The 14,887-nt window shown below is 46.6% G+C and overlaps 1 protein-coding gene across 1 annotated transcript in view; it reads right to left on the reverse strand.

Annotated features, from left to right (window-relative positions):
* LOC109868144 (NMDA receptor synaptonuclear signaling and neuronal migration factor-like) overlaps nt 1-14,887 on the reverse strand; it is a 53,428-nt gene that overhangs the window by 7,116 nt on the left and 31,425 nt on the right. Inside the window, exons 6-13 of the mRNA XM_031802242.1 lie at nt 14,057-14,109; nt 13,028-13,117; nt 7,852-7,979; nt 6,541-6,624; nt 6,378-6,411; nt 5,109-5,179; nt 4,754-4,833; nt 4,418-4,520 (exon numbers count right to left, since the gene is read on the reverse strand). Coding sequence (XP_031658102.1) covers nt 4,418-4,520; nt 4,754-4,833; nt 5,109-5,179; nt 6,378-6,411; nt 6,541-6,624; nt 7,852-7,979; nt 13,028-13,117; nt 14,057-14,109 — 643 coding nt within the window. The remainder of the gene's footprint in view (nt 1-4,417; nt 4,521-4,753; nt 4,834-5,108; nt 5,180-6,377; nt 6,412-6,540; nt 6,625-7,851; nt 7,980-13,027; nt 13,118-14,056; nt 14,110-14,887) is intronic.

The following is a 14,887-nucleotide window of genomic DNA, read 5'->3' on the forward strand; positions in this document are numbered from 1 at the left end:
GGGTATTCAGTCAAGGTCAATACAAATAGAATGATAATGCACTGGGGGGATTGAGTCAAGGCCGATACAAATATAATGATAATGCACTGGGGGAATTGAGTCAAGGCCAATACAAATAGAATGATAATGCATTGGGTGTATTGAGTCAATGTAAATACAAATATAATGATAATGTGCTGGGGGTATTGAGTCAAGACCAATACAAATAGAATGATAATGTGCTGGGGTATTGAGTCAAAGCCAATACAAATAAAATGATAATGTGCTGGGGGTATTGAGTCAAAGCCAATACAAATAAAATGATAATGTGCTGGGGGTATTGAGTCAAGGCCAATACAAATATAATGTGCTGGGGGTATTGAGTCAAGGCCAATACAAATATAATGTGCTGGGGTATTGAGTCAAGGCCAATACAAATATAATGTGCTGGGGATATTGAGTCAAGGCCAATACAAATATAATGTGCTGGGGATATTGAGTCAAGGCCAATACAAATATAATGTGCTGGGGATATTGAGTCAAGGCCAATACAAATATAATGTGCTGGGGATATTGAGTCAAGGCCAATACAAATATAATGTGCTGGGGATATTGAGTCAAGGCCAATACAAATATAATGTGCTGGGGATATTGAGTCAAGGCCAATACAAATATAATGTGCTGGGGTATTGAGTCAAAGCCAATACAAATAAAATGATAATGTGCTGGGGGTATTGAGTCAAGGCCAATACAAATATAATGATAATGCGCTGGGGGTATTCAGTCAAGGCCAATACAAATAGAATGATGATGCGCTGGGGGTATTCAGTCAAGGCCAATACAAATAGAATGATGATGCGCTGGGGGTATTGAGTCAAAGCATATACAAATAGAATGATGATGCGCTGGGGGTATTGAGTCAAAGCCAATACAAATAGAATGATGATGCGCTGGGGGTATTGAGTCAAAGCCAATACAAATAGAATGATAATGTGCTGGGAGTATTGAGTCAAGGCCAATACAAATAGAATGATAATGCGCTGGGGTATTGAGTCAAGGCCAATACAAATATTATGATAACACGCTGGGGTTTGAGTCAGGGCCAAGACAAACATAGTGATAATGCGCTGGGGGAATTGAGTCAAAGCCAATACAAATAGAATGATAATGTGCTGGGGTTATTGAGTCAAGGCCAATACAAATGGAATGATAATGCGCCAGGGGTATTCAGTCAAGGTCAATACAAATAGAATGATAATGCACTGGGGGGATTGAGTCAAGGCCGATACAAATATAATGATAATGCACTGGGGGAATTGAGTCAAGGCCAATACAAATAGAATGATAATGCATTGGGTGTATTGAGTCAATGTAAATACAAATATAATGATAATGTGCTGGGGGTATTGAGTCAAGACCAATACAAATAGAATGATAATGTGCTGGGGTATTGAGTCAAAGCCAATACAAATAAAATGATAATGTGCTGGGGGTATTGAGTCAAAGCCAATACAAATAAAATGATAATGTGCTGGGGGTATTGAGTCAAGGCCAATACAAATATAATGTGCTGGGGGTATTGAGTCAAGGCCAATACAAATATAATGTGCTGGGGTATTGAGTCAAGGCCAATACAAATATAATGTGCTGGGGATATTGAGTCAAGGCCAATACAAATATAATGTGCTGGGGATATTGAGTCAAGGCCAATACAAATATAATGTGCTGGGGATATTGAGTCAAGGCCAATACAAATATAATGTGCTGGGGATATTGAGTCAAGGCCAATACAAATATAATGTGCTGGGGATATTGAGTCAAGGCCAATACAAATATAATGTGCTGGGGATATTGAGTCAAGGCCAATACAAATATAATGTGCTGGGGTATTGAGTCAAAGCCAATACAAATAAAATGATAATGTGCTGGGGGTATTGAGTCAAGGCCAATACAAATATAATGCGCTGGGGGTATTGAGTCAAGGCCAATACAAATATAATGCGCTGGGGTATTGAGTCAAGGCCAATACAAATAGAATGATAATGCGCTGGGGTATTGAGTCAAGGCCAATACAAATATAATGCGCTCGGGTATTGAGTCAAGGCCAATACAAATGGAATGATAATGCACTGGGGGTATTGGGTCAAGGTCAAGAAGGAGAATCCTAAGAGTCAGATCCCCAGATCCAGATTTCTGAGTTTTACTTATTAAAACTGTAAATGATGACATATCACACAGTCAATATGTGATAAAACTCTGCTGCTGAGCAGGAAACAGTTGGTTAGCTGCATTCTTTTAGATTTTTTTAGAGGGTGTTCAGTGGAGCAGGAACCATGACCTTACTGTAACTCTGAAAGGTAGAGAGAAGGAGAGAAGAGGAGGAGTGGAGAGGAGGAGTCGAGAGGAGGAGTGGAGAGGAGGAGAGAAGAGGAGGAGTGGAGAGGAGGAGTCGAGAGGAGGAGTGGAGAGGAGGAGAGAAGAGGAGGAGTAGAGAGGAGGAGAGGAGAGGAGGAGTGGAGAGGAGGAGAGGAGGAGTGGAGAGGAGGAGAGCAGGAGTGGAAATGAGGAGAGAAGAGGAGTGGAGAGGAGGAGAGGAGGAGTGGAGAGGAGAGGAGGAGTGGAGAGGAGGAGAGGAGGAGTGGAGAGGAGTGGACATTTGTCCTGCATCTGTCTCACACACACGCATGCACAAGCAAACGCTCAGCTATGCAGGCAGGCAGCCAGGCAGAGACACTCACTCACTCACTCACTCTACATACTCCTCCTATGCACAAATTCATGCTCAAACCTTCAGACAGACACTGATGCAGAAACCAAGGTCACATATACATACGGTCTTTACCCCCATCATACATAAGATGTACACGATCACTTTCATAACCTGTGACATCAAATGTCTGTTTCCGTGGTCTCTAGATCCACAGTCAGACAAATAATGAGAGAGGAGACAGCCAAGAGGACAGCAGAGCAGAGCCTGGGGACCAGAGGGTTGTGAGCGTTGTTTATAGTGCTTAAGCAGACAGCTATCTTGGCCTCTGCATTTTACTGTACTGTATAGTCCCCTTAACAGCTTCACAACAGAGACGCCAGAGAGCCCTAACAACACCAAGCACTTTAGCAGAGAGTGTGTCTATGTGTGTGTACACACTCTGTTTATGTGTGTGTGTGTGTGAATGTGTGTGTATGTGTGTGTGTATGTGTGTGTATGTGTGTGTATGTGTGTGTGTGTCTGTGTCTGTGTCTGTGTCTGTGTCTGTGTGTGTGTGTGTGTGTGTGTGTGTGTGTGTGTGTGTGTGTGTGTGTGTGTGTCTGTGTCTGTGTCTGTGTCTGTGTCTGTGTGTGTGTGTGTGTGTGTGTGTGTGTGTGTGTCTGTGTGTGTGTGTGTGTGTGTGTGTGTGTGTGTGTGTGCGTGTGTGTGTGTGTGTGTGTGTGTGTGGCTTTAAGTGGAGAATGGTGTAGCAACCTCTCCCCTGTCACAGTCACTTGGTCCATGTGCCTCTCTGCTAAATCCAGAAACATGACTCAGGATGAGATAATGGGCTCTTACCCGTAGGAGGGAGAGAAGTAGAGAGAGGAAGGAGAGAAGTAGAGAGAGAGGAAGGAGAGAAGTAGAGAGAGGAGGGAGAGAAGTAGAGAGAGAGGAGGGAGAGAAGTAGAGAGGGGAAGGAGAGAAGTAGAGAGAGAGGAAGGAGAGAAGTAGAGAGAGGAGGGAGAGAAGTAGAGAGAGGAGAGAAGTAGAGAGAGAGGAGGGAGAAACGTAGAGAGAGAGGAAGGAGAAAGAAAGACAGCGATTCTCAACTCTCTCCATATATTAGCAAGGCACCATATTGAGTCACATAAAGTAAGGAGTGTGTATATGTGTGTGTGTGTATATGTGTGTATGTGTGTGTATGTGTGTGTGTGTGTGTGTGTGTGTCATTAAAATCCAAACGGAAATATTTACACAAGAAGCATCCTAATATCACACAGTCAACTCTGTCATTCAGTAAGTTCACCATTCTGCCATTCTCACTGTTAAACATCACACAGTCAACTCTGTCATTCAGTAAGTTCACCATTCTGCCATTCTCACTGTTAAACACCATACAGTCAACTCTGTCATTCAGTAAGTTCACCATTCTGCCATTCTCACTGTTAAATATCACACAGTCAACTCTGTCATTCAGTAAGTTCACCATTCTGCCATTCTCACTGTTAAACACCATACAGTCAACTCTGTCATTCAGTAAGTTCACCATTCTGCCATTCTCACTGTTAAACACCATACAGTCAACTCTGTATTTCAGTAAGTTTACCATTCTGCCATTCTCACTGTTAAACATCACACAGTGTTCAACACAACGCTCTTTATGTCATCATTTGATCTGATCAGTCAACACCAATTCTTCTACAGTAATCTGGTATGTGTGTGTTTTAACATGTGAGAGATGTAGTGTACCTTCTCTCCATTGGGGTTTCCTAGGACGTAGCAGCCCATAATGTGGATGAGGTTGGGTTCAGGGTTCACTTTGCTCATAAACCGACTCAGCCTCCTCCAGAACCTGTTGTAGCAGGACGACATGGTTCACAACAATACTGCTACTCTAACTGTACCAACACAGAGACAGGAACTGTGTCCGCATCCCAAATGGTGCCCTATTCCCTATGCAGTGCACTACTTTTCGCCAGGGCCCATAGGGCCCATAAGGCTTTGGTCAAAAGTAGTGTCGTGTGCCATTTGGGACACACCCAGGTATAAGGACTATGGCTGCTGTATGAAGAGTAAGACACTCACTGACTCATGTCCTCCTCTTTCTCCACCTTGGCGAATGTGGCCACTTTATTCTTCAACAGGTACAGATGCCCTGGACCTCCCTAAGAACCCCACAGAGATGTAGCTTTTCAAGTGCCCAGCCAAGATTAAAACCAACACGACTACATGGCACTCACATAACATAGCAGGATCCCATTGAGAGAAAAACACAATTATCCCCTCAACCTCCAGAGTTATGTCACTAATTGAGGTGTAATCTATCTTTCCACTGGGAATTACAGAATTCAGCATAAAACACATTTTCTTTTGTTCTTTCATAATCATTGTCATCTCTCTCTTCCCCTTTCTTTCTCTCTCTACTTTCTCCCTGTATCACCTGACAGAAGATGAGCATCCTCCAGATTCTGCTGCCTCTCCTGTAGGCTGTTAGCTTCTTGTCAATCTCCTCTGTCAAGAGAGAGAAACAGAGAGGGGTTAAAGAGAGAGAAAGGTTAGAGAGAGAGAAACAGGGAGGGGTTAGAGAGAGAGAAAGAGAGAGGGGTTAGACAGAGAGAAACAGAGAGGGGTTAGAGAGAGAGAAAGGTTAGAGAGAGAGAAACAGGGAGGGGTTAGAGAGAGAGAGAGAAAAAGAGAGGGGTTAGAGAGGGAGAAAGAGAGAGTGGTTAGAGAGAGAGAAACAGAGAGGGGTTAGAGAGAGAGAAACAGAGAGGGGTTAGAGAGAGAGAAAGAGAGAGAAAAAGAGAGGGGTTAGATAGAGAGAAAGAGAGAGAAACAGAGAGGGGTTAGAGAGGAAGAAAGAGAGAGAAAAAGAGAGGGGTTAGAGAGAGAAAGAGAGAGTTGTTAGAGAGAGAGAAACAGAGAGGGGTTAGAGAGAGAGAAAGAGAGAGAAAAAGAGAGGGGTTAGAGAGAGAGAAACAGAGAGGGGTTAGAGAGAGAGAGAGAGAAAGAGGGAGAAAAAGAGAGGGGTTGGAGAGAGAGAAAGAGAGGGGTTAGAGGAAGAAAGAGAGAGAGAAAAGAGAGGGGTTGGAGAGGAAGAAAGAGAGAGAGAAAAGAGAGGGGTTAGAGAGGAAGAAAGAGAGAGAAAAAGAGAGAGGTTAGAGAGGAAGAAAGAGAGAGAAAAAGAGAGGGGTTAGAATGAGAGCAACAAGCAGTACAGTAAAAATAGATTTCCTCACACTAAAAGACAGCAATATGGAACACAGCACCATTTTCACTGCATAATGTGTCTCACTCCACAAACATGGTCTGCGTCTCAAATGGCACACTACTCCTGAGTGGCCCAGTGGTCTAAGATAATGCATCTCAGTGCTAGAGGCATCACTACAGACCATGGTTCGATTGCAGACTATATCACAATCGACCGTGATTGGGAGTCCCATAGGGCGGCGCACAATTGGCCCAGCGTCGTCCTGGGTTAGGTTTTGGCTAGGGTAGGTCGTCATTGTAAATAAGAATATGTTCTTAACTGGCTTGCCAAGTTAAATAAAGGTTCAATAAAGTAAAAAGATAAAATAGTGCGCTACTTTTGATCAGGGCCTATAGGACTGGTTAAAAGTAGTGCGCTACATAGGGAATATAGTGCCATTTGGGATGAAGATTTTAACAGAACTAACAAACGAAGTCACATAAAGGGCAGTTTACCTACCGAGGATATCATCAAACGTAGCATGTTCATGGTCCTGGAGACAGAGATTATAAAGTCAATATCCTTCACTGAATATTATACATGATAACTGATTTATCACCTGTGCATACAGACACATAGAGAACAGGGTGACGGTGTGTGTGTGAGAGAGAAAGCCACTCACATAGAGGATGGGGATGATTGAGGGGTCATCCCTGCGGATGATGGTGGGAACGTACTCTGCCTTGGGGACTTTGGAGGAGATCAGCTGAGAGTGAGAGATGGAGAAAGAAGAGAGAAGAAGAGAAAGAGGTGTCCCATTCACTCTGCTGTGTTCTGTCTGTCAACCAGTGCCTGTAGGGACCTGAACATTCATTATTCACACTAGTCTGTCTGTGTAGCCAAGATGCATTGTACACTGAGTGCATAAACATTAGGAACACCTTCCTAATATTAAGTTGCACTCCCTTTTGCCCTCAGAACAGCCTCAATTCATCAGGGAATGGACTCTACAAGGTGTCAAAAGCCTTCCACACGGATGCTGGCCCATGTTGACTCCAATGCTTCCCACAGTTGTGTCAAGTTAGCTGGATGTCCTTTGGGTGTTGGACCATTCTTGATACACATAGGAAACTGTTGAGCGTGAAAAACTCAGCAGCATTGCAGTTCTTGACACACTCAAACCGGTGCGCCTGGCACCTACTACCATACCTTGTTCAAAGGCACTTAAATATTTTGTCTTGACCATTCATCCTCTGAATGCCACAGATACACAATCCATGTCTCAATTGTCTCAAGGCTTAAAACTCATTGAACCTGTCTCCTCCCCTTCATCTCTACTGATTGAAGTGGATTTAACAAGTGACATCAATGATCATAGATTTCACCTTGATTCACCTGGTCAGTCTAAGTCATGAAAATAGCAGATGTTCCCAATATTTTGTACACTCAGCGTATGTACTGGTATCAAACAGGATTCCACTTTAATTCAATTCCATTTTATTTCAATCAGTTAAGGATCAAAAAGTAGCCCATTGATTTATATAAGGTCTTTTGAGTACATTTGAGTACTACTTGGCACTCACATAACATAGCAGGATCCCATTGAGAGAAAAACACAATTATCCCCTCAACCTCCAGAGTTATGTCACTAATTGAGGTGTAATCTATCTTTCCACTGGGAATTACAGAATTCAGCATAAAACACATTTTCTTTTGTTCTTTCATAATCATTGTCATCTCTCTCTTCCCCTTTCTTTCTCTCTCTACTTTCTCCCTGTATCACCTGACAGAAGATGAGCATCCTCCAGATTCTGCTGCCTCTCCTGTAGGCTGTTAGCTTCTTGTCAATCTCCTATTTTCATTCATATGTTAAAGAATCCTGACAGCCGTGACATTCCAACACAGTAAACATGCTCACATGCAGCCAGTCCTCTTTGGGTAAACCTGGGAACTTTGGGAAAGTTAGAAGAATTGTTCAACCCTAGTTCCTCACCATAATTTTGGGTGGGATGAAGTCATCTCCCTCACAGGCCAGTCTCTCCATCTCCCTCTCCTCCTCCCAGTCTAGGTCCTCACGCTCCCCCTCATCCAGAGTCCCACAAGAGGCTGGCAGGTCCCCACCTATCCCCCAACAAAGAGAGCAGGCACACCGTTAGAGAGAGAGCAGGGGAGGAGACAGGAGAAAGATTGGATGAGAAGAGGGGAGACATGGAGTAAGAGAGGGGGGAGGTAGAGGAGGGGAAGAGATGGACAGAGAGAAAGAAAGCAATGGAATAATAGAGAAAGAATGAGAAAGGCAGATGGAGGGAGAGAGAGTGGCAGGGAGAGAGAAAGGCAGATGGAGGGAGAAAGAGTGGCAGGGAGAGAGAAAGGCAGATGGAGAGAGAGAGAGTGGCAGGGAGAGAGAAAGGCAGATGGAGGGAGAGAGAGTGGCAGGGAGAGAGAAAGGCAGATGGAGGGGGAGAGAGAGAGTGGCAGGGAGAGAGAAAGGCAGATGGAGGGGGAGAGAGAGTGGCAGGGAGAGAGAAAGGCAGATGGAGGGAGAGAGAGTGGCAGGGAGAGAGAAAGGCAGATGGAGGGAGAGAGAGTGGCAGGGAGAGAGAAAGGCAGATGGAGGGAGAGAGAGTGGCAGGGAGAGAGAAAGGCAGATGGAGAGAGAGAGAGTGGCAGGGAGAGAGAAAGGCAGATGGAGGGAGAGAGAGTGGCAGGAAGAGAGAAAGGCAGATGGAGGGGGAGAGAGAGAGTGGCAGGGAGAGAGAAAGGCAGATGGAGGGGGAGAGAGAGAGTGGCAGGGAGAGAGAAAGGCAGATGGAGGGAGAGAGAGAGAGTGGCAGGGAGAGAGAAAGGCAGACGGAGGGAGAGAGAGTGGCAGGGAAAGAGAAAGGCAGATGGAGGGAGAGAGAGAGTGGCAGGGAGAGAGAAAGGCAGATGGTGGGGGAGAGAGAGAGTCAGGGAGAGAGAAAGGCAGATGGAGGGAGAGAGAGAGTGGCAGGGAGAGAGAAAGGCAGATGGAGGGGAGAGAGAGAGTGGCAGGGAGAGAGAAAGGCAGATGGAGGGAGAGAGAGTGCCTGGGAGAGAGAAAGGCAGATGGAGGGAGAGAGAGAGTGGCAGGGAGAGAGAAAGGCAGATGGAGGGGGAGAGAGAGAGTGGCAGGGAGAAGGAAAGGCAGATGGAGGGGGAGAGAGAGAGTGGCAGGGAGAGAGAAAGGCAGATGGAGGGAGAGAGAGAGTGGCAGGGAGAGAGAGAGAGTGTCAGGGAGAGAGAAAGGCAGATGGAGGGAGAGAGAGTGGCAGGGAGAGAGAGAGTGGCAGGGAGAGAGAAAGGCAGATGGAGGGAGAGAGAGAGTGACAGGGAGAGAGAAAGGCAGATGGAGGGGGAGAGAGAGTGGCAGGGAGAGAGAAAGGCAGATGGAGGGGGAGAGAGAGTGGCAGGGAGAGAGAAAGGCAGATGGAGGGGGAGAGAGAGTGGCAGGGAGAGAGAAAGACAGATGGAGGGGGAGAGAGAGTGGCAGGGAGAGAGAAAGGTAGATGGAGGGAGAGAGAGTGTGGCAGGGAGAGAGAAAGACAGATGGAGGGGGAGAGAGAGTGGCAGGGAGAGAGAAAGGTAGATGGAGGGAGAGAGAAAGATGGTAGTAGAAAGTGACAGTGGGGGACAAAGAAGAACAGAGGTGAAGTGACAGAGGATAACAACCATACAGAGGAATAGATGGAAGTAGAAAAAAATAAAGGAAAATAGTCAAGTCAAAGAGGAAAGCAGAGGTAAAAAGAGAATGGGAAAGGTGACAGGGTAGATCAACAGCTTGTGCCAATCATTAGGGAAAAAACACTGGGCTGTCAGAGAAGAAGAACGTTTCAAGACACAAATATATAATATACCATAAACAGTAACCTCTATCATCAGACTATGTGAGACGCAGAGGCACAAAGGAGATGGAAAAACAGAAACAAACACACGAACATTGAAAAACATTCAATAGACTACAGAGAAAAAGACATGCAGACATATAAACATACAGTGCGTTACACACACTCCCAGACCGGCGCTACACACACTCCCAGACCGGCGCTACACACACTCCCAGACCGGCGCTACACACACTCCCAGACCGGCGCTACACACACTCCCAGACCGGCGCTACACACACTCCCAGACCGGCGCTACACACACTCCCAGACCGGCGCTACACACACACTCCCAGACCGGCACTACACACCCACTCCCAGACCGGCGCTACACACACACTCCCAGACCGGCGCTACACACACACTCCCAGACCGGTGCTACACACACACTCCCAGACCGGCGCTACACACCCACTCCCAGACCGGCGCTACACACACTCCCAGACCGACGCTACACACACTCCCAGACCGGCGCTACACCCACTCCCAGACCGGCACTACACCCACTCCCAGACCGGCACTACACACACTCCCAGACCGGCGCTACACCCACTCCCAGACCGGCACTACACACACACTCCCAGACCGGCGCTACACACACTCCCAGACCGGCGCTACACACACTCCAGACCGGCGCTACACACACACTCCCAGACCGGCGCTACACACACTCCCAGACTGGTGCTTCACACACTCCCAGACTGGTGCTTCACACACTCCCAGACTGGTGCTTCACACACTCCCAGACCGGCGCTACACACACTCCCAGACCGGCGCTACACACACTCCCAGACTGGTGCTTCACACACTCCCAGACCGGCACTACACACACTCCCAGACCGGCGCTATACACACTCCCAGACCGGCACTACACCCACTCCCAGACCGGCGCTACACACACACTCCCAGACTGGTGCTTCACACACTCCCAGACCGGCACTACACACACTCCCAGACCGGCGCTACACACACTCCCAGACTGGTGCTTCACACACTCCCAGACCGGCACTACACACACTCCCAGACCGGCGCTACACATACTCCCAGACCGGGGCTTCACACACACTCCCAGACCGGCGCTACACACACTCCCAGACCGGTGCTTCACACACACTCCCAGACCGGCGCTACACACACTCCCAGACCGGTGCTTCACACACTCCCAGACTGGTGCTTCACACACTCCCAGACTGGTTCTTCACACACTCCCAGACTGGTGCTTCACACACTCCCAGACAGGCGGTTCACACACTCCCAGACCGGCGCTTCACACACTCCCAGACCGGCGCTTCACACACTCCCAGACCGGCGCTTCACACACTCCCAGACCGGCGCTTCACACACTCCCAGACCGGCGCTTCACACACTCCCAGACCGGCGCTTCACACACTCCCAGACCGGCGCTTCACACACTCCCAGACCGGCGCTTCACACACTCCCAGACTGGCGCTTCACACACTCCCAGACCGGCGCTCACACACTCCCAGACCGGCGCTTCACACACTCCCAGACTGGTGCTTCACACACTCCCAGACTGGTGCTTCACACACTCCCAGACTGGTGCTTCACACACTCCCAGACCAGCGCTTCACACACTCCCAGACCGGCGGTTCACACACTCCCAGACCCGCGCTTCACACACTCCCAGACGCGCTTCACACACTCCCAGACTGGTGCTTCACACACTCCCAGACCGGCTCTTCACACACTCCCAGACCGGCGCTTCACACACTCCCAGACCGGCGGTTCACACACTCCCAGACCCGCGCTTCACACACTCCCAGACCGGCGCTTCACACACTCCCAGAGCATTTGAGACAAATACTCACAGAGAAAGAGAGAGAGCATCACAAATTTGGAGACATACCCACGGTCAGAAGGAGACAGACAGACAGGGTCAGAGTCAACAGCAGGGACAGCCGATTAGTGTGTGTGTGTATTTTACCATAAATGCTTCAGCATACTTGTACTTGTGTGTGAGTGTATAAGTGTGTTTGTCTGTGTGTGTGCCTGTATGTGATTGTGTATCAGTGGAGGCCGGTGGGAGGAGCTAAAGGAGGATGGGCTCATTGTCATGGCCAGGGATGCAAACTGCTGAGAGTCCAAAAAGGTGACACTTTTTTTTGTTGCACTGAAACATGCAATAAATCCCTGCTAGGAGGAAATGCAGGTTTTAACTAATTAAACAACAAGAATATGATCTACATGATAAGTCGGTGTGTAAAATAAAAAGTGGTTCATGTCAACCTAACTCAAAGCTAAATGATGTAAAGAAAGCAATCCAATGTTAATTGTTGCCTAGACTTTACTACACTCAAATCTTGAGAAAAACCCCACTAATATTTCAGTTAGCCATTACAGCATTTATAATAGAACGCTTGTTACCATGACAGCCTTTATAATAGAATGCTTGTTACCATGACAGCCTTTATAATAGAACACTTGTTACCATGACAGCCTTTATAATAGAACACTTGTTACCATGACAGCCTTTATAATAGAACACTTGTTAACATGACAGCCTTTATAATAGAACACTTGTTAAAATGACAGCCTTTATAATAAAACTATTGTTACCATGACAGTCTTTATAATAGAACACTTGTTACCATGACAGCCTTTATAATAGAACACTTGTTACCATGACAGCATTTATAATAGAATGCTTGTGACCACACACAAATATTGCACTTGGGAAAAAGACATCTGTAAGTAGAAATAGAATGAAACAAACAGGCATTCTATTTTTGCTCTATTATAGTGGCCACAAGGCTACATGTGTGCAAAAATAACGTTCAATGAGTTTCAAAAATGACAATCACCCTCACTCACACATACGTGTTACTGTCAAGTTCAACACAACAAAAACAATATATTTGGGCTACACAGCACATTATTACATTGTACACTTTCTGCCTGTGGACATCTGTTCTACAATGTGCCAGCAGAGCATGATACCCGTTGGCATAATGGATCTCTTTCAGGCAGAGAGTACACCTGGCATACCCCTTTTATCCACTGTATTGAAGAAGAGAGAAATACTTCTCATTAGATCTACATGAATCACATAGGTCACCTATTTTGGATTGAAAATGGCAAATTTTGCCGAAAGGTGACTAGTTTGCATCCCTGAATGGCTGGAATGGAATAAATGGAACAGAGTTAAACGTGGCAAGTGTGTATAGTAATGTTTGTGCCTGTTTGTGTGTGTCTTAGTGAGTGTCTATTAGTGAGTGTCTATTAATGTGTGTGACTGTATTGACTCACTGTCTCTGGTGTCATGTGAAGAGTCATTCTTGACAGGGGTGGGGTCACTCCAGGAGCGGTTGAAACTCTTCGCTCTACGCTCGGCAAATGCTAGTGAAGGTGGGGAGAGAAAGTCACACACCCATGCACCATACACACACCCTGAACACACACACCCTGAACACACACACCCTGAACACACACACCTTGAACACACACACCCTGAACACACACACCCTGAACACACACACCCTGAACACACACACCCTGAACACACACTCCATGAACACACACACCCTGAACACACACACCCTGAACACACTCACCCTGAACACACACACCCTGAACACACACACACCATGAACACACACACCCTGAACACACACACCCTGAACACACACACCATGAACACACACACCCTGAACACACACACCCTGAACACACACTCCATGAACACACACACCATGAACACACACACCATGAACACACACACCCTGAACACACTCACCCTGAACACACACACCCTGAACACACACCATGAACACACACACCCTGAACACACACACCCTGAACACATACACCCTGAACACATACACCCTGAACACATACACCCTTAACACATACACCCTTAACACATACACCCTTAACACACACACACACACACACACACACACACACACACACACACACACACACACACACACACACAGGTACCAATCCTGGGTGGATGAGTTTAGCTAGGTGTAACAAACGCAGCCTCACCAATGAGAGACTGGGGAGATATTTAATTCGTTAGCTTAACGATTAGCATATCCAGCATCGATTATGCCTCAACACCAGCAATAACACACACACTGTAGGTTCATCAAATGTGTGCCAACACACACACACTCATCGGTGCACAACGGCATGCCACACACCAATATACATAGAGATAGCGCACATCACACACAGGGCCATGCATAAACACAAAGACAACCAAGACAAAACCACTGATGGGGGGAGAACATGTTGGGAGAACACACAGCACACAGTAACACTGTGACTCACTCTGTGCCTTCATTCTCCTGCTGCCCACCATTCTAAGATGCTTCCGGAAGTTCCTGTGGGCAGATTGGGCGTGAGGAGATGGAGATGGGGAGAGAGGGAGGAGGAGGAGGAGATGGGGAGAGAGGGAGGAGGAGGAGATGGGGAGAGAGGGAGGAGGAGGAGGAGGAGATGGAGATGGGGAGAGAGGGAGGAGGTGCCATTTGTGACGTAACCAATAAGATAAAAAGTGTGACAGATTTAAGAAATTATTAAATAATTTAGGTCTGTCAGATGAGTGTTTTAAGTAACATTGGACCATTCAACTGCTGCTACATAACCGTATATATGTACTGATACATAACCGTATATATGTACTGATACATAACTGTATATATGTACCTGCTGCTACATAACGTATATATCTACCTGCTGCTACATAACCGTATATATCTACCTGCTGCTACATAACCGTATATATCTACCTGCTGCTACATAACCGTATATATCTACCTGCTGCTACATAACCGTATATATCTACCTGCTGCTACATAACGTATATATCTACCTGTTGCTACATAACCGTATATATCTACCTGCTGCTACATAACCGTATATATGCACCTGTTGCTACATAACCGTATATATCTACCTGCTGCTACATAACCGTATATATGTACCTGCTGCTACATAACCGTATATATCTACCTGCTGCTACATAACCGTATATATGTACCTGCTGCTACATAACCGTATATATCTACCTGCTGCTACATAACCGTATATATGTACCTGCTGCTACATAACCGTATATATGCACCTGTTGCTACATAACCGTATATATCTACCTGCTGC

This window comes from Oncorhynchus kisutch, linkage group LG23, assembly GCF_002021735.2.
Source record: "Oncorhynchus kisutch isolate 150728-3 linkage group LG23, Okis_V2, whole genome shotgun sequence".
Classification (NCBI taxonomy): domain Eukaryota; kingdom Metazoa; phylum Chordata; class Actinopteri; order Salmoniformes; family Salmonidae; genus Oncorhynchus; species Oncorhynchus kisutch.